This window comes from Bufo gargarizans, chromosome 4 (assembly GCF_014858855.1).
Source record: "Bufo gargarizans isolate SCDJY-AF-19 chromosome 4, ASM1485885v1, whole genome shotgun sequence".
Taxonomy (NCBI): Eukaryota; Metazoa; Chordata; class Amphibia; order Anura; family Bufonidae; genus Bufo; species Bufo gargarizans.
The window spans coordinates 361,326,910-361,345,252 of NC_058083.1; the positions used below are offsets into that span (position 1 = coordinate 361,326,910).

Sequence of the window (18,343 nt, forward strand, 5' to 3'; positions counted from 1 at the left end):
TTTGCCTTGTTTTCTTTTCTTTTTATTTTATTTTTTTCCTTAGAGGGGATATCTGAGTTTAGTCCCATCCACTTGTTTTTCTTCTATTAACATGCATCTAATAAACTTAACTTACTTTTCCAGGTCAACGTTTTCGTTATACATATTATGATGAATCTCAAGGAGAAATCTGTAGGTCAATTGAAAACTTAGACAAAATGGTAAGAGATAATACAGTGCCAACACGTAACGTAATTTACACGATTAAACTGCCATCATTTATAATTCAAATCTGTGGCAGCTCATAGCTAGCAAAGATTTCAGTTTGCGCATGGACAATACAAGGCATTCACCTCTTGTTAGATTTGTTTCATCAAAATTCCACAGACTTTTACTAAAGATTGGTGTATTAGAAAAGGTATGACTTCAAGAGAAGAAGGTATACCTCTGGCGCTTTTTAATGCATCGGTACATTTCTAAAGCATCTTTTCGCTCATGGTTTCTGTCCCCACCGGACCAGAAGTGGTGATGTTCCACAAACATTCCTGTGACTGTGGTTGGCCAGTACGTGGCCTCATTGCCAACATGTGCCCGAATGGTTCTAGCAGGGATGACAGTCACATCGCAGGAAAGGCTGGACATGTACATCTATGGTGCGCTGATTGGACGGGAGGAGAGGCTACGCTCACTTGATCAGCAGCAGGGACCCGGCTGTATCCACTAGCATCGGTGAAAACACCAGTCCAGTAGATTAGATTCCATGGTCAGTGCAGACCGCAGCATGTTATGAGTTTGCAGAGGGAGGAGGCACCCTCTCTGACCTCATCAGCTGGGATGGGGGGTGCCAATGGCTTTTAAGACAGCCCCAGGCTTCACACAGGCCTCTGGACCTGCCAGATACGGAAGTCTATGAGGTCTAGCCCCAAAGGCTGGGTCGCATAGGCCAACTGTCAGTGTAATTCTTACAGTTTAATGCAGTACAATACAGCATGTATTTTACTGCATTGAAACAGGGATCAGACCCTGAAAAGTTGAAGTCCCATCATGGGACAAAACTAAAAGGATTTTATTTTTTTATTTTCAAAAATGCTGTTATTGTGTAAAACGTAACAAAAGTAAAGAAAAAAGTGCATATTAGGGATCACTGTTTTGGTAACGAACTGTTCTTGCTTTGCCCCATTAGGTGAACGCAGTAAAAAAAAAACTAAAAAATAAAACTGTACCAGAACAGCCATTTTTTTGGGTCACCTTGCCTCGTAAAAAGTGTTATATACAGCGATCAAAAAGTCATATGTACCCTAAAATGTTGCCAATCAAACAGTCACCTCATCATGCAAAAACCAAGCCCTCTCACAAGACCATTGCTAAAAAAAAAATACGCTTTCAGAAAATGTAAAAACATTTTATTTTTATAAAAATGCTTTGTGTAAAAGTGACCAGCAGAAAAAGATAGGGTGTCATTTTTCTTATACATTGTACATGGCAAATATAAAGCCTAAAAAAGCAATTGCTAAATTGCTGTCTATTCTTTATCCTGCTTCCCAAAAAGCAAAAAAAAAGTGATAAAAAAAATGGTATGTACCCCAAAATAGAACCAATGATATTGGCAACTTATTTTATAAAAAAAATTAGCCCTCATACAGCTACATCTAGAGAAAAATAAACGTATGGTTCTCAGAAAATGGCTATACTGATACCTCAGAAGCTGTTCAATAGCAACATGTCACCTATAAACCAATCCATGAAAATCTCTGCAAAAGCCAAAAGTTGGGTTTTCCCTAACGCCTCCCCAATGGCGCTGCTAGGAGGATGGTCCAGCCTCCCATCATTGCTATTGTGGAGGCTATGGTAAATCAAATTACTGGTAAGAGTAATTATTATCTTTCCCTTCTGAACCCTGCCATGTGCAGCAGTTTACATCCAGATTTATGGCATTTCAGAATCTAGTAGAACGTGCCTAACAATTTAAAGATGGCACAAGCTGGGCACAACATTTTGGACTGGAATGCCATATCTGTAGAAAACATGCAATTTTATTTTGCACAGTCACCTGTGCATTTATTTCTGCAAAATACCAGTGGCGTCAAAATGCTCACTCCATCCCCTTAAAGGGCTTCTGTCACCCCACTAAACTTTTTTTTTTTTGCTTACTTATAATCCCTACACTGTGATTTATGGCTACATGATCAAATTAATAATTTTGGTCCTGTAGATTTAGTTTAAAACAAGCTTTTAAAATATGCTAATTACCTTGCTACCAGCAAGTAGGGCGGCTACTTGCTGGTAGCAGCCGTATCCTCCGATCGTAAAGACGCCCCCTCCACATTGTGATTGACAGGGCCAGGGAACGGGATCGTTCTCTGCTGGCCCTGCCTGTTTGCATTTAAAATCTTGCGCCTGCGCCGCGGCCGTACCTGTCATCAATTGGCGCAGGCGCACTGAGAGGCGGCCACTCCATCCTCAATGCGCCTGCGCCGGGTGTAGATGTGACGTCATCGGCGCAGGCGCATTGAGGATAGAGCGGCCGCATCTCAGTGCTCCTGGGCCAATTGAAGACAGGTACGGCCGCGGCGCAGGCGCAAGATTTTAAATGCAAACAGGCAGGGCCAGCAGAGAACGATCCCGTTCCCTGGCCCTGTCAATCACAATGTGGGCGTCTTTACGATCGGAGGATACGGCTGCTACCAGCAAGTAGCCGCCCTACTTGCTGGTAGCAAGGTAATTAGCATATTTTAAAAGCTTGTTTTAAACTAAATCTACAGGACCAAAATTATTAATTTGATCATGTAGCCATAAATCGCAGTGTAGGGATTATAAGTAAGCAAGGGTAAGTATTACCTGCGCTTGCGGCGCTTCACTCCCCACTCCTAATACATACTATTGAGTGCTTCCACAATGGAAGCGCTAACTAGTATTCGTTTTATGAGATGCACAGACATTTGGGGGGGAGTGGGGAATGCGTCTTATAAAGCGAAAAATACGCTATGTCAAGGCAAAAGTTTAGGGCGTTTATAAAACCAGGAAGCACAGAATAATAATAAAAGAGCTGACATTTCACACTGGCATAAGCTGGGCACAACATGTTTGGCATTGAAATGGCATATCTGTGTAAAAAAATAATAATCTTTTTGCACCGTCTGTTGTGAAGCAGTTTATGACCACATATGGGGTGTTTCTGTGTTCAGGAGAAAATGGGTAACAAATGATGGGGTGCTTTTTTCTCCAGTTACCACTTTCGAAAATTAAAAATTTGAGACTAAAGGGATGTTTTATTGGAAGAAATGACATTTTTCATTTTCACATGCAAGTGTTTCTTACTTCTGTAAAAAGCCTGTGGGATCAAAGTGCTCAGTACACTCCTGGACCAGGCCATTTTTTGCAAATCTAACCAGTGTCACTTTATGTGGTGATAACTTTAAAACGCTTTGACTTATCTGGGTTATTCTGAGATTGTTTTTAGTCACATATTGTACTTCATGACGCTGGTAAAATGGAGTAAATAAAATAAATATTTTTTTTATTTATAAAAAAAAATACCAAATTTGCCCAAAATTTGGAAAAATTCGCAAATTTCCAGGTTTCAATTTCTCTACTTCTATAATACATAGTAATACCTACAAAAATAGTTATTACTTTACATTCCCCATATGTCTACTTTATGTTTGGATCATTTTGGGAATGATATTTTATTTTTGGGGGATGTGTTACAAGGCTTAGAAGTTTAGAAGCAAATCTTGAAATTTTTCAGAAATGTTCAAAAACCCACTTTTCAAGGACCAGTTCAGGTCTGAAGTCACTTTGTGAGGCTTACATAATAGAAACCACCCAAAAATGACCCCATTCTAGAAACTACACCCCTCAAGGTATTTAAAACTGATTTTACTAACTTTGTTAACCCCTTAGGTCTTCCACAAGAATTAATGGAAAATAGAGATACAATTTATCTTGTTACAAAGCAAGGGTTAACAGCCAAACCAAACTCAATATTTATGGCTCTGATTCTGTAGTTTACAGAAACACCCCATATGTGGTCGTTAACCACTGTACGGGCACACGGCAGGACGCAGAAGGAAAGGAATGTGGTACGGTTTTTGGAAGGCAGATTTTGCTGGACTGTTTTTTTGACACCATGTCCCATTTGAAGTCCCCCTGATGCACCCCTAGAGTAGAAACTGCAAAAAAGTGATCCGATTTTAGAAACAACGGGAGAGGGTGGAAGTTTTCTTGGTACTATTTTAGGGTACATATGATTTTTGGTTGCTTTATATTACACTTTTTGTGAGGCAAGGTAACAAGAAATAGCTGTTTTGGCACAGTTTTTATTTTTTCGTTATTTACAACATTCATCTGACAGGTTAGATCATGTGGTATTTTTATAGACCAGGTTGTCACAGACGCGGCGACACCTAATATGTATACTTTTTATTTATTTATGTAAGTTTCACACAATGATTTCTTTTTTTAAACAAAAAAAATCATGTTTTAGTGTTTCCATAGTCTGAGAGACATAATTTTTTTCAGTTTTTGGGCGATTATCTTGGGTAGGGTATGATTTTTGCAGCATGAGATGGCACTATTTTGGGGCGCGTGTGACTATTGTGGGGTGCTTGCTATTACACTTTTTGTGATGTAAGGTGACAAAAAATGGTTTATTTAGCACAGTTTTTATTTTAATTTTTTTTTACGGTGTTCATCTGAGGGGTTAGGTCAGTGTTTCTCAAATAGTGGGGCGCTCCCCCCGCTCCATAAAGGGGGGCACGCAATGTAATATGCGGCAGGGAGATGAGCGCTTCCATTGTGGAAGCGCTCATTTCCCTTCCTCTGATCAGAGGCCGGCGCAGGCGCTTAGGGACTGGGAGGAGGAGCTGGGGGCCGGGAATAACGGCGGGGCGGTGCAGTCAGTGTACTATAGCCCCGCCCCGCCGCTCTGGTATAGCAATATAAAATATCTTATTCAATTAAAATGTATTAGATATGCCCCCTCACTCCTAAATTCCTAGTACCTTACATCCTATTCCTAGGTTCTGTAATGTCGGGCGGGGCGGCAGCGTAACTCTCTGGTGTCACGTGCCTGCGCGGCCTACTTTATGAATGAAGCAGGCGGCGCAGGCAAGTGACGTCAGTGAGTGACGCGCCGGCTGGCCGGCCGCCCGGCCTGCCGCAATTGTACAGAACCTAGGAATAGGATGTAAGGTACTATTAGGAATTTAGGAGTGAGGGGGCATATCTAATACATTTTAATTGAATAAGACATTTTATATTTGAATACTGGGGGGGGGGTGTTTAGGCTGATCCATGGATGGCACAGTTAAGGGAGGGGGGGCTGTGGATGCCACTGTTATGGGGGGGGGGGGGGGTCTGTGGATGGCACATATATAACAGTGCCAGCCACAGATCCCCCACCCCATAACAGTGCCACCCACAGATCCCCCCTGTAACAGTGCCACCCACAGATCCCCCTGTAACAGTGCCATCCACAGATCCCCCCTGTAACAGTGCCATCCACAGATCCCCCCTGTAACAGTGCCATCCACAGATCCCCCCTGTAACAGTGCCATCCACAGATCCCCCCTGTAACAGTGCCATCCACAGATCCCCCCTGTAAGTGCCATCCACAGATCCCCCCTGTAACAGTGCCATCCACAGATCCCCCCTGTAACAGTGCCATCCACAGATCCCCCCTGTAACAGTGCCATCCACAGATCCCCCCTGTAACAGTGCCATCCACAGATCCCCCCTGTAACAGTGCCATCCACAGATCCCCCCTGTAACAGTGCCATCCACAGATCCCCCCTGTAACAGTGCCATCCACAGATCCCCCCTGTAACAGTGCCATCCACAGATCCCCCCTGTAACAGTGCCATCCACAGATCCCCCCTGTAACAGTGCCATCCACAGATCCCCCCTGTAACAGTGCCATCCACAGATCCCCCCTGTAACAGTGTCCGTCATCCACAGATCCCCCCTGTAACAGTGTCCGTCATCCACAGATCCCCCCTGTAACAGTGTCCGTCATCCACAGATCCCCCCTGTAACAGTGTCCGTCATCCACAGATTCCCCCCCCGTAACAGTGTCCGTCATCCACAGATTCCCCCCCCGTAACAGTGTCCGTCATCCACAGATTCCCCCCCCATAACAGTGTCCGTCATCCACAGATTCCCCCCCCCGTAACAGTGTCCGTCATCCACAGATTCCCCCCCCCCGTAACAGTGTCCGTCATCCACAGATTCCCCCCCCCCGTAACAGTGTCCGTCATCCACAGATTCCCCCCCCGTAACAGTGTCCGTCATCCACAGATTCCCCCCCCGTAACAGTGTCCGTCATCCACAGATTCCCCCCCCGTAACAGTGTCCGTCATCCACAGATTCCCCCCCCGTAACAGTGTCCGTCATCCACAGATTCCCCCCCCGTAACAGTGTCCGTCATCCACAGATTCCCCCCCCCATAACAGTGTCCGTCATCCACAGATTCCCCCCCCCCATAACAGTGTCCGTCATCCACAGATTCCCCCCCCCATAACAGTGTCCGTCATCCACAGATCCCCCCCCCCCATAACAGTGTCCGTCATCCACAGATCCCCCCCCCCATAACAGTGTCCGTCATCCACAGATCCCCCCCCCCATAACAGTGTCCGTCATCCACAGATCCCCCCCCCCATAACAGTGTCCGTCATCCACAGATCCCCCCCCCCATAACAGTGTCCGTCATCCACAGATCCCCCCCATAACAGTGTCCGTCATCCACAGATCCCCATTAGTTCCAAACCCACCAAAAGCACACCTTTTGGTTAAAAAATGTTTTGTTGTAAATTGATCCACATTTCTTTATTCTCTTATACGTTAATAAGGATACAGTGTTATGCAGAGGTGTACTTATTAATTATAACAATTTTATAGACAAATGATACTATTTACAGTTGCGCGGGGGGCGCGCAAAATGTTTTCTTCTTCCTAGGGGGGGCATGACAGAAAATAATTGAGAAGCACTGGGTTAGGTCATGTGATATTTTTATAGTTCTGTATTGGAATGCATTGGCTGTATGAGTAATACAGCAAGTATTACTCATACAGCTTCCTGCCTGTGAGATCCAGGGGGCTGTGGCAGTGGCGCTCTAACTGTTTACCGCATCACCCAGTGACGTAATGACTAGTATCAACTGGCCTGGGCGCAGCTAAGCTCTGTTCACTTGAATGGAGCTTAGCCGTGCCCAGGCCAGTTGATACTAGTCGTGATGTCACTGGGCCTGTGGTAAGTCTTGAGAAGGCTGCGGTGCTCCTGGAGCGCCTCTGCCTTCTCAAACAGCTGATCGGCGGGGATCCCGGGTGTCAGACCCCTGCTGATCAGATGCTGATGATCTATTCAGAGGCTAGATCATCAGTTTAAACCAACTGCAGAACCCCTTTAATTAATTCCTTGAGGAGTATAGTTTCCTTGTCACCTTGTGCGGGTTTCCACTGTAGGGAAAACCATTCCAGCAAAATCTGCCTTCCAAAATCTATATGGTGCTCCTTCCTTTTTGAGCCCTGCCATTTGTCCATGTGTAAGCCCCTCAAAATCACTTTGACTGAATTGGTGCTTAGTATAACTGTCATTCTTTTTATTTTGGCAATGTGCAGGAGCAGTGATAATGACCATTTTTCTAATATACGTTAATTACTGAAATTGTACATTACTATTAGAATAATAGCGCTAAAGTGGCCCATTGTGAGCCTTAGCAACTTTTTGTCTTCTGTTTACATAAAAGTGGAGACTTTCCAACACTGACTAAACGGAAGACAGAGGAGCGTTGCTAAGGCTCACAATGGGCCACTTTAGTGCTATTTTTCTAATACATAAACTTCTCCATGTGCAAAAATTGTCATTGCTGTAGCAAATGTGTTTGAATGTATGTTCCCTTAATTTTTAGTGTTTACAAAAATCGGTCAGAATATCTGAAACTCTGCAGTGTATAGAGGACAAAGAGCAAGCGATGTATCTCTACTCATCCAGAGAGGAATTGTGCCTAGTATAAAATATGGGAAAACTAACTTATCGGAGGGGGTCCTCCTAATGCGACCCCCACCAATCCCGAGAACAGGGATACCTTGTTACCGTTGTGATAGAACGGCAGATCATTAATCCTCAATGGGGCTGCTGGAGATGGCCAAGTACAGTGCTCAATGATTTTCAGCAGTCCCATATAGAATGAATAAAGCAGCAGTGCACAAGCCTGGCCTGCTGTTCTATCACGACGAGAACAAGGGTCCCCCCTTCATAGGATCAGTGGGGATCCCAGTGTTCGGACTCTTACCAATCAGTTAGATATCCCCTATCCTTTGCATAATACTTATACTTGGCACAACCCTTTTAATACATTTTTGTTCCTCTGCCAGCTCCATAGTGTTGATTGTGTTAGTGGTGTGCCCATGTTGCAATGATTGTAAATAGACTCTCTTTATGTGTGGGCTGTGTTCTCTTATGGATATCCTCCATACTCACTTCAGACTCTGTAAGGAAAATTCTACAATGCTATATTAGTATACTTAGAATTTAATGGTTTTTTCTTTTATTTCAGGGTATGAGTATTATAGAAGAACTAGATCCTGTGCCATTTAGTAATTACTTGAAAAAGTATCATAATACTATATGTGGAAGACACCCCATTGGGGTTTTATTAAATGTGAGTGTCACCTGTCCAATGTTTTGTAATATTAGAAATGTCTAACTACAGATACTTAACATCTTTTTGGAATGAGGCAAAAGTCTACAGCTTTCTGAGAAGCTTCCATTAGATTTCATCCTGTTACTGTATGTTATGTATTTTATTATAATGGGAAAAGAAGCAAAATAGGCGTGCACTCCTCCTTCTAGTACTTGAATGTAGGACAACATATTTAATTGATAACCTAAAATAAAATATATAAAAAACAAAAATCCCCAAAAGTAAAAAATGTAAAATACATACAAAAATCTATTACACTGCATAATTCATACTCAAATTCCTATTAGTTAAATGTAGTTTCTGGTAAAAAAATAATAATTAAATAAACGATGCAGGAAGGTATTCTATGCATACAATATTGTCCTGATATATTTTGCTGCAATGGAGTCGTATTCAATATGTCTATTTTTGAAAGTTAATTTCCTTAGAGTTGATATAGTAAATATGGTAACTTTATTCCATATATATACAGTGCCTTGCAAAAGTATTCACCCTTTGACTTGACTTGACTTTTTTTTGTATTTTGTTGCCTCACAACCTGGAATTAACATGGATTGTTTGAGGATTTGCATTATTTAATTTACAGAACATACCCACAACTTTGAAGATGTCAGATTTTTTTATTTTTTATTTTTATATTATATTATATTATTATTATTTTTATTTTTATTATATTATATTATTGTGAAGCAAACAACAAATAGGACAAAATAACTGAAAAAGTCTATGTACATAACTATTCAAACAAAAAACAATACTTTGTAGAGCCACCTTTTGCGGCAATCACAGCTCCAAGTCGCTTTGGATAAGTCTCTGAGCTTGCCACATCTTACCACTGGGATTTTTGGCCATTCCTCCTTGCAAAACTGCTCCAGCTCCTTCAAGTTGGACGGTTTGTACTTGTGAACAGCAATCTTTCTTTAAGTCTGACCACAGACTATTGGATTGAGATCTGGGCTTTGAGTAGGCCATTCCAACACATTTACATGTTTCCCCTTAAACCAGTCAAGTGTTGCTTTAGTAGTGTGTTTGGTGTCATTGTCCTGCTGGAAGGTGAACCTCCATCCTAGCCTCAAATCACGCACAGAGTGGTACAAGTTTTGCTCAATAATATCCCTGTATTTATCACCATCCATCTTTCCCTCAACTCTGACCAGTTTCCCAGTCCCGGCTGCTGAAAATCATCCCCACAGCATGATGCTGCCACCACGTTTCATTGTGGGGAGGGTGTTCTTTTTGTGATGTGATGTGTTGGGTTGCGTCAGACTTAGCTTTTTCTTTAAAGGCTGAAAAGTTCAATTTTAGTCTCCTCAGACCAGAGCACCTTCCGCCATACATTTTGGGAGTCTCCCACATGCCTTTTCTCAAACTCACAATGTGCCTTTTTGTTTTTTTGCGGAAAGTAATGGCTTTTTGCTGGCCACTCTACAATAAAGCCGGACTCTGTGGAGCGTACGGCTTATTGTCGTCATACAGTTGTGTTCAAAATTATTCAACCCCCACTGAAATTGAGTGTTTTGGCCAGTTTGACATTGATTTTGATCATTTTAGTCATCTTGTTTACAATTAAATCAAAGAGGCACTTGTAAGTAATGAAATAACCACAAATGTATTTTCTGTGCTCACATCATTATCAGTTTTATTCAACCCCCAAGTGACATTTAATCTTAGTACTTAGTACAACATCCTTTTCCAGTTATAACAGCTTTTAAACGTGAAGCATAGCTTGACACAAGTGTCTTGCAGCGAACTACGGGTATCTTCGCCCATTCTTCATGGGCAGAAGCCTCCAGTTCAGTCACATTCTAAGGCTTGCGCGCTGCAACTGCTTTCTTTAAGTCCCACCAAAGGTTCTCAATTGGATTTAAGTCTGGTGACTGCGATGGCCACTTCAAAATGTTCCAGCCTTTAATCTGCAACCATGCTCTATAGTGGACTTGGAGGTATGCTTGGGATCATTGTCCTGTTGAAAGTTCCAACGTCTCCCAAGCCTCAGGTTTGTGACGGACTGCATCACATTTTCATCCAATATCTCCTGGTACTGAAGAGAATTCATGGTACCTTGCACACACTGAAGCTTCCCTGTACCTGTAGAAACAAAACAGCCCCAAAGCATGATTGACCCCCCCCCCCCCCCCCGCCATGCTTCACAGTAGGCAAGGTGTTCTTTTCTTCATAGGCCTTGTTCTTCCTCCTCCAAACATAGCGTTGATCCATGGGCCCAAACAGTTCTAATTTTGTTTCATCAGTCCACAGAACACTGTCCCAAAACTTTTGTGGTTTGTCCACATGACTTTTGGCATACTGCAGTCGACTCTTCTTATTCTTTGGAGACAGCAAGGGGGTGCGCCTGGGAGTTCTGGCATGGAGGCCTTCATTACGCAGTGTGTGCCTTATTGTCTGAGCTGAAACTGCAGTACCCACATCTGACAAATCTTTTTTTCCGTTCCTCAGCAGTCACATGGGGACTTTTCTCCACTTCAGGTAGCGCACAGCAGTCAAAGTCAGCATCTTCTTTCTGCCACGACCAGGTAGCGTTTCAACAGTGCCCTTTGCCTTGAATTTGCGAATGATGCTTCCTATGGTGTCTCTTGGTATGTTTAACATCTTGCAATCTTCTTATAGCCATTGCCCTTCCTGTGAAGAGAAATCACCTCTTCTCTTGTCTTCCTGGACCATTCTCTTGACTTAACCATGTTTGTAAACACACCAGTAAATGTCTAGAAGGAGCTGAGTATCACAGTCCTTTTAAATCTGCCTAATTGGTGCTTATTATGCTTGATTGCTGCTCCTTGACATCCACAGGTGTTTTAAATACCTGATCGAAAACACTTGAATGAACCTCTGTTCTTAAGAGTGGTAGTCTTTAAGGGGTTGAATAATTGTGTCAATGAAGAAATCGCACAAAAAAAACATTTAATACTGTATTACAAAAACAATTGATGTCATTTTAGTTGCATTTGGTTCTTTAAAAAGTCCTTGTAAGATTTCATTCTGAACACAATTACAAATGTACACTAAATTCCCTAAAACCCTTTACAGCATTGGGGGTTGAATAATTTTGAACTCAACTGTATGTACAGATACTCCAGTTTCTGCTGTGGAACTGTGCAGCCCTTTCAGGGTTACCTTAGGTCTGTGCTGCCTCTCTAATTAATGCTCTCCTTGCCCGTTCTGTGAGTTTTGGTGGGCGGCCGTCTCTTGGCAGGTCTGCTGTTGTGCCATGTTCTTTCCATTTGGTTATGATAGATTTGTTGATGTTCCTGGGGATCATCAAAGATTTGGATATTTTTTTATAACCTAACCCTGACTTGAAATTCTCAACAACATTGTCCCTTACTTGTTTGGAGAGTTCATTGGTCTTCATGGCACTGTTTGGTTAGTGATGTCTCGTACTTAGGTGTTGCAGCCTCTGGGGCCTTTCAATAAAGGTGTGTGTATGTAATGACAGATCATGTGACACTTAGATTGCACACCCGTGGACATCATTTCACTAATCATGTGACTTCTGAAGGTAATTGGTTGCACCAGAGCTTTTTTTGGGCTTCCTAACATACGCACATGCCAATTTTCTGTTTTCTATTTCTAAACAATAGTTTTATTTATATTAGGGCTGCACGATATGGGAATTTTGTGCGATTGCGATTAGGGCCCTAAAAATTGCGATAACGATATGCGATGCGATATTTTAAGGGAATTGTGCTAGAGGTCTATTTACTTGGATTTTCGAGGCAAAAACATACACAAATTACTGATAATGCTGAAATGTAGTTATGCTCAACTCAAGAACTGAAATGCAGTGTTTTTCAAAATAAAACATCTTTTACAAAATTAAATAACATATTTGCATTAATGCAAAAAGTGCAAAAGTACAAAATACAAAACTTGCCTTTTTTTTTTATAGCACTGCACATGCACAGAATAGATAAATAGAATAAATTAAGAACATGTGTTCATTAAAATAAGATTTTTTGAACAGTGAACAAACAGGAACTTTTTAAAGGACACCATAGTCGGCAGCAGCAATACAACATTATCTTAAAATGGTTTTCTAAAAGTTATGTGCCGCCCATGCTGGTAATAAAAGCCTATGTATACCTCCATCACTCCCGGCTGGGCTTTGATATTAGGGAATCCTCTCTGCGGCTGCTAGCACTTTGGCTTCTCTTGATTGCAGATCGTAGCGTCATCAGCTGACACGGGTCACAGTGCCAGTCTGCCAATCTCTGGCCACAGCGGTGTCTCATCCGACCACAGTCAGTGATTGGCAGAGTGGCATTGTAACCTAGGTCAGCTGCAGATGCTACAATCTGAAACCCAGAGAAGCTAAGCAAATGCTAATGGACTGGCAACAGATGGGACACCCTAATATCAGAGCCTGAGGGAGGTATGCATAAGCTTTGTTTTAGTACAAGCCTGGGGAGTGGGGACATAATTTTTATTTATCTCTTTATTTTTCACCCCAAAAAAATTTGAAACTTGCATCAAGTAGAGGATTACAAAAGCATTAATGATTCACTGTTCTCAATTTCTGATATAACTGTCCCACCAAAAAGCATATATACAACATATGCTTTTTGGTGGGACAGTAATATCAGAGAATTTGAGAACAATCAATCATTAATGCTTTTGTAATCCTCTACTTGATGCAAGTTTCACATTTTTTTGGGTGAAAAATAAAGAGATAATATGTTGTTTAATTTTGTAAAAGATGTTTTATTTTGAAAAACACTGCATTTCAGTTCTTGAGTTGAGCATAACTACATTTATCTACTTGATGCAACTTTGTATATTTTTTTTTAAAGTGAAAAATAAAGATACATTTTTTTGTTATCTGAATGATATACCCAGGCGGGCCATAGGCAAGACGAGTGACGCCGGCGGGAGTACCAGCAGTGTCCCTCGTCCCACGCAGCGCACGTCTAAAGCAAAAAAAAAAAAAGACACCAACCTAAAATACAGTATAGACTCTAGAGACTGTATTACAAAAACCATATAAAAGTGCCATTTATAAAAAGAAAACTAATCATAACAAGAAGTGCACGGATACATACGCATAGGTGTGCGGTGGATGCGGGGAGATCGCAAAGGCCACACGCCCCCAAGAGGGGGACATGTGACCATACAATCCTCCCGCAGACCGCGCACACCCTGCGGGACATCTGTCCAGCATCCTAAAAAAGATGTGATAAATCGGAGAACTATCCCTCCCTGGGGACATAATTTAAAGAGAACCCATTAAAGGGAACCTGTCACCTGGAAAAGACAATTTACACTAATCACAGTACCTTAAAGGATCTCTCATATCTGCATGTTGCCTGCGCCGTTCCTATACAGTGCGCTCGTGCCCATCGCTTCTCCCCTGCAGCGTGAGCGCGATCACTGTCTGCTTGCACTGCAGCGCAGGCGCAGTGAACATGCAGATGCCAGGGAGGGAGCCGCAGTCGGGATCGCGCTGCAGAAGGACGCGCACGGCGCATGCGCGAGGAGAGCGCGGTCACGGCTACAGGGAAAAATGTCTATTAACCACTTAAGGACCACGGGTTTATACCCCCCTAGTGACCAGGCCCTTTTTTACAAATCGGCACTCCACAACTTTAGCGGTTTATTGCTCGGTCATGCAACTTGCCACCAAAATGAATTTTACCTCCTTTTCTTCTCACTAATAGAGCTTTCATTTGGTGGTATTTCATTGCTACTGACATTTTTACTTTTTTTGTTATTAATCGAAATTTAACGATTTTTTTGCCAAAAAAATGACAATTTTCAGTTGTAAAATTTTACAAAAAAACCAACATCCATATATAAATTTTTTGCTAAATTTATTGTTCTACATGTCTTTGATTAAAAAAATGGTTTGGGTAAAAGTTATAGCGTTTATAAACTATGGTACAAAAATGTGAATTTCCGCTTTTTGAAACAGCTCTGACTTTCTGAGCACCTGTCATGTTTCCTGAGGTTCTACAATGCCCAGACAATAGAAAACCCCCACAAATGACCCCATTTCGGAAAGTAGACACCCTAAGGTATTCGCTGATGGGCATAGTGAGCTCCTAGAACTTTTTTTTTTTTGTCACAAGTTAGCGGAAAATGATGATTTATTTTTTATTTTATTTTTTTTCTTACAAAGTCTCATATTCCACTAACTTGTGACAAAAAATTCTAGGAACTCGCCATGCCCCTCACGGAATACCTTGGGGTGTCTTCTTTCCGAAATGGGGTCACTTGTGGGGTAGTTATACTGCCCTGGCAATTTAGGGGACCATATGCGTGAGAAGTAGTTTGAAATCAAAATCTGTAAAAAAAAAATGGCTGGTGAAATCCTAAAGGTGCTCTTTGGAATGTGTGCCCCTTTGCCCACCTAGGCTGCAAAAAAGTGTCACACATCTGGTATCGCCGTACTCAGGAGAAGTTGGGGAATGTGTTTTGGGGTGTCATTTTACATATACCCATGCTGGGTGAGAGAAATATCTTGGTCAAATGCCAACTTTGTATAAAAAAAATGGGAAATGTTGTCTTTTGCCAAGATATTTCTCTCACCCAGCATGGGTATATGTAAAATGACACCCCAAAACACATTCCCTAACTTCTCCTGAGTATGGCGATACCAGATGTGTGACACTTTTTTGCAGCCGAGGTGGGCAAAGGGGCACACATTCCAAAGAGCACCTTTAGGATTTCACCAGCCATTTTTTTACAGATTTTGATTTCAAACTACTTCTCACGCATATGGTCCCCTAAATTGCCAGGGCAGTATAACTACCCCACAAGTGACCCCGTTTTGGAAAGAAGACACCCCATGGTATTCCGTGAGGGGCATAGCGAGTTCCTAGAATTCCTTTTAGGAGGGCATTTTTAGACATTTGGATCCCAGACTTCTTCTCACGCTTTAGGGCCCCTAAAAAGCCAGAGCAGTATAAATACCCCACATGTGACCCCATTTTGGAAAGAAGACACCCCAAGGTATTCAATGAGGGGCATGGCGAGTTCATAGAAAAAAAACATTTTTGGCATAAGTTAGCGGAAATTGATTTTTTTTTTGTTTTTTCTCACAAAGTCTCACTTTCCGCTAACTTGGGTTAAAAATTTAAATCTTTCATGGACTCAATATGCCCCTCAGCGAATACCTTGGGGTGTCTTCTTTCCAAAACGGGGTCATTTGTGGGGTGTTTGTACTGCCCTGGCATTTGAGGGTCTCCGCAATCATTACATGTATGGCCAGCATTAGGAGTTTCTGCTATTCTCCTTATATTGAGCATACAGGTAATGAGATTTTTTCCGTTCAGCCTCTGGGCTGAAAGAAAAAAAATGAACGGCACAGATTTCTTCATTCGCGTCGATCAATGTGGATGAAAAAATCTCTGCCCAAAAAAAAAAAGGAGGGGAAAGGCGTCTGCCAGGACATAGGAGCTCCGCCCAACATCCATACCCACTTAGCTCGTATGCCCTGGCAAACCCGATTTCTCCATTCACATCAATCGATGTGGATGAATAAATCATTGCCGGGATTTTTTATATTTTTTTAATATATACAAAGTGTTTGCCAAAGCATAGGAACGCCGCCTCCTCCTCAGCTCGTATGCCTTGGCAAACGTATCTGTTACTGCAGAGGAGAAATCTCGTCTTGCAGCGCCGCATACACTGACTTTTGTGTAATCTGACAGCAGCGCAATGCTTCTGTCGGAATGCACATCAGTGCTGCAGCTGCTTGATCGCTTGGTCCACCTAGAAGGTAAAAAAAAAAAAAACAGGCTGCAACGCAATAAATTTATTAACATTAACTTTTATAAACTTTTGAAACAGAACAATAACTTTTTTGCTTACCGGTGATTTTTTTTGTTTAGTTTTTTTACCTTTATTGAACAAACCTCTCCTTCCCCATGGGACAATGTGCAAAGCGCAAATCGCCCAGAGATGTGGCGAAGTACATTATGCACTTTGTCCCAGGTGGAAGGAGAGGTTTGTGGCAGCTCTGTGTGAAAGGGCCCTGGACCCCTGTGTGCCTGTCCTGTGTACGCAATCCCTATGCTAATAGTGTACCTGAGTGTGGAACTTTCGGAAACACTCCCCTATGCATAGGGCAGGCTGGTCAGGACAGTCAGGATAAAAAAAAGGTGGTGTCACGCCTTATTCCACCCCTGCTACAGACACAACATCTTTTTCTTGGGGAACGTTGAGTTGGGGTACCAGGATAGACAGACGGGAAGTGTCTGCCATGTAGCCGGCTCACTACATCAGGGCCTGGGGCACGGACCCTCCTGGATACAGGATTTCCGAAATGATCTCTTTCTGGAATTTTAGGAAGGATCCTGTTCTCCCAGCCTTACTGTAGAGAACAAAACTATTGTACATCGCCAATTGGATCAAATAAACAGACACCTTCTTATACCAGCGTCTGGTTCTGCGGGAAACTAAATAGGGAGCCAACATCTGGTCATTGAAATCCACCCCTCCCATGTGAAGGTTATAGTCGTGGACAGAGAGGGGTTTCACAATGACTCCAGTTGCCCGTTCAATTTGGACAGTCGTGTCTGCGTGAATGGTGGACAGAAGGTAAACGTCCCTCCACTTCACCGCGAGCAGTTCTTGGTCACACAAGGCAGCCCTCTCCCCCCGTGCAAGTCGGGTACTAACGAGCCGTTGGGGGAAGCCCCGGCGACTAGGTCGCGCGGTGCCACAGCATTGAATTCCGACTAGATGTAAGTGCCGAAAGAGGGCCACGCTTGAGTAAAAATTGTCCACGTATAAGTGGTACCCCTTGTGGAGTAAGGGTGACACCAAGTCCCAAACAATCTTGCCACTGCTCCCCAGGTAGTCAGGACATCCGACCGGCTCCAGTTTTGAGTTTTTTCCCTCATAGACCCTAAAACGATATGTATAGCCTGTGGCCCTTTCACAGAGCTTATACAGTTTGACCCCATACCGGGCGCACTTGCTGGGGATGTACTGTTTTATGCCAAGGCGCCCGGTAAAATGTACTAGGGACTCGTCTATGCAGATGTTTTGATTAGGGGTATACGCATCTGCAAATCTGGATGACAAATGGTCTATGAGGGGTCGAATTTTATGGAGCCGGTCATAAGCAGGGTGGCTTCTTGGATGACAGGTGCTATTGTCCATAAAATGCATAAAGCACATGATGGCCTCAAAACGTGCCCTAGACATTGCAGCAGAGAACATGGGCATGAAATGTATTGGGTCTTTAGACCAATATGACCGCAATACATTTTTTTTAGTAAGACCCATGCTGAGGAGAAGGCCCAAAAAAAATTTAAACTTGGAAACGGTGACTGGTTTCCACCGGAAAGGCTGGGCATAGTAGCTTTCCGGATTGGCGGTAATAAACTGTGTGGCATAGCAGTTGGTTTCTGCCACAACTAGGTCATAGAGATCCGCGGTGAAGAACAGCTCCAAAAACTGAAGGGCCGATCCTAAATGAGCCGTCTCCACGTGAACTCCAGACTGGGCGGTGAAAGGGGGCAATACGGGTGCGGCGGAATCAGGGGATTGCCAATTAGGATTTGCCAGCACCTCTGGGAGACTAATGGTTCTACGGGCCTGTGAACGCGGTGGCTGCGACGGGGGAGTTATTGCACGTGCCACCGTACCAGCTGGAACTGTCCTTCTGGTGCTCGCCACTTCACCAGGGAATACGGCAGTGC

At 42.9% G+C, this 18,343-nt stretch overlaps 1 protein-coding gene across 1 annotated transcript in view; it reads left to right on the forward strand.

The window, feature by feature from the left end:
- The window catches only part of MEMO1 (mediator of cell motility 1), a 120,571-nt gene that overhangs the window by 84,620 nt on the left and 17,608 nt on the right, over positions 1-18,343 (forward strand). The window contains exons 7-8 of the mRNA XM_044290277.1: positions 124-200; positions 8,535-8,639. Coding sequence (XP_044146212.1) covers positions 124-200; positions 8,535-8,639 — 182 coding nt within the window. The remainder of the gene's footprint in view (positions 1-123; positions 201-8,534; positions 8,640-18,343) is intronic.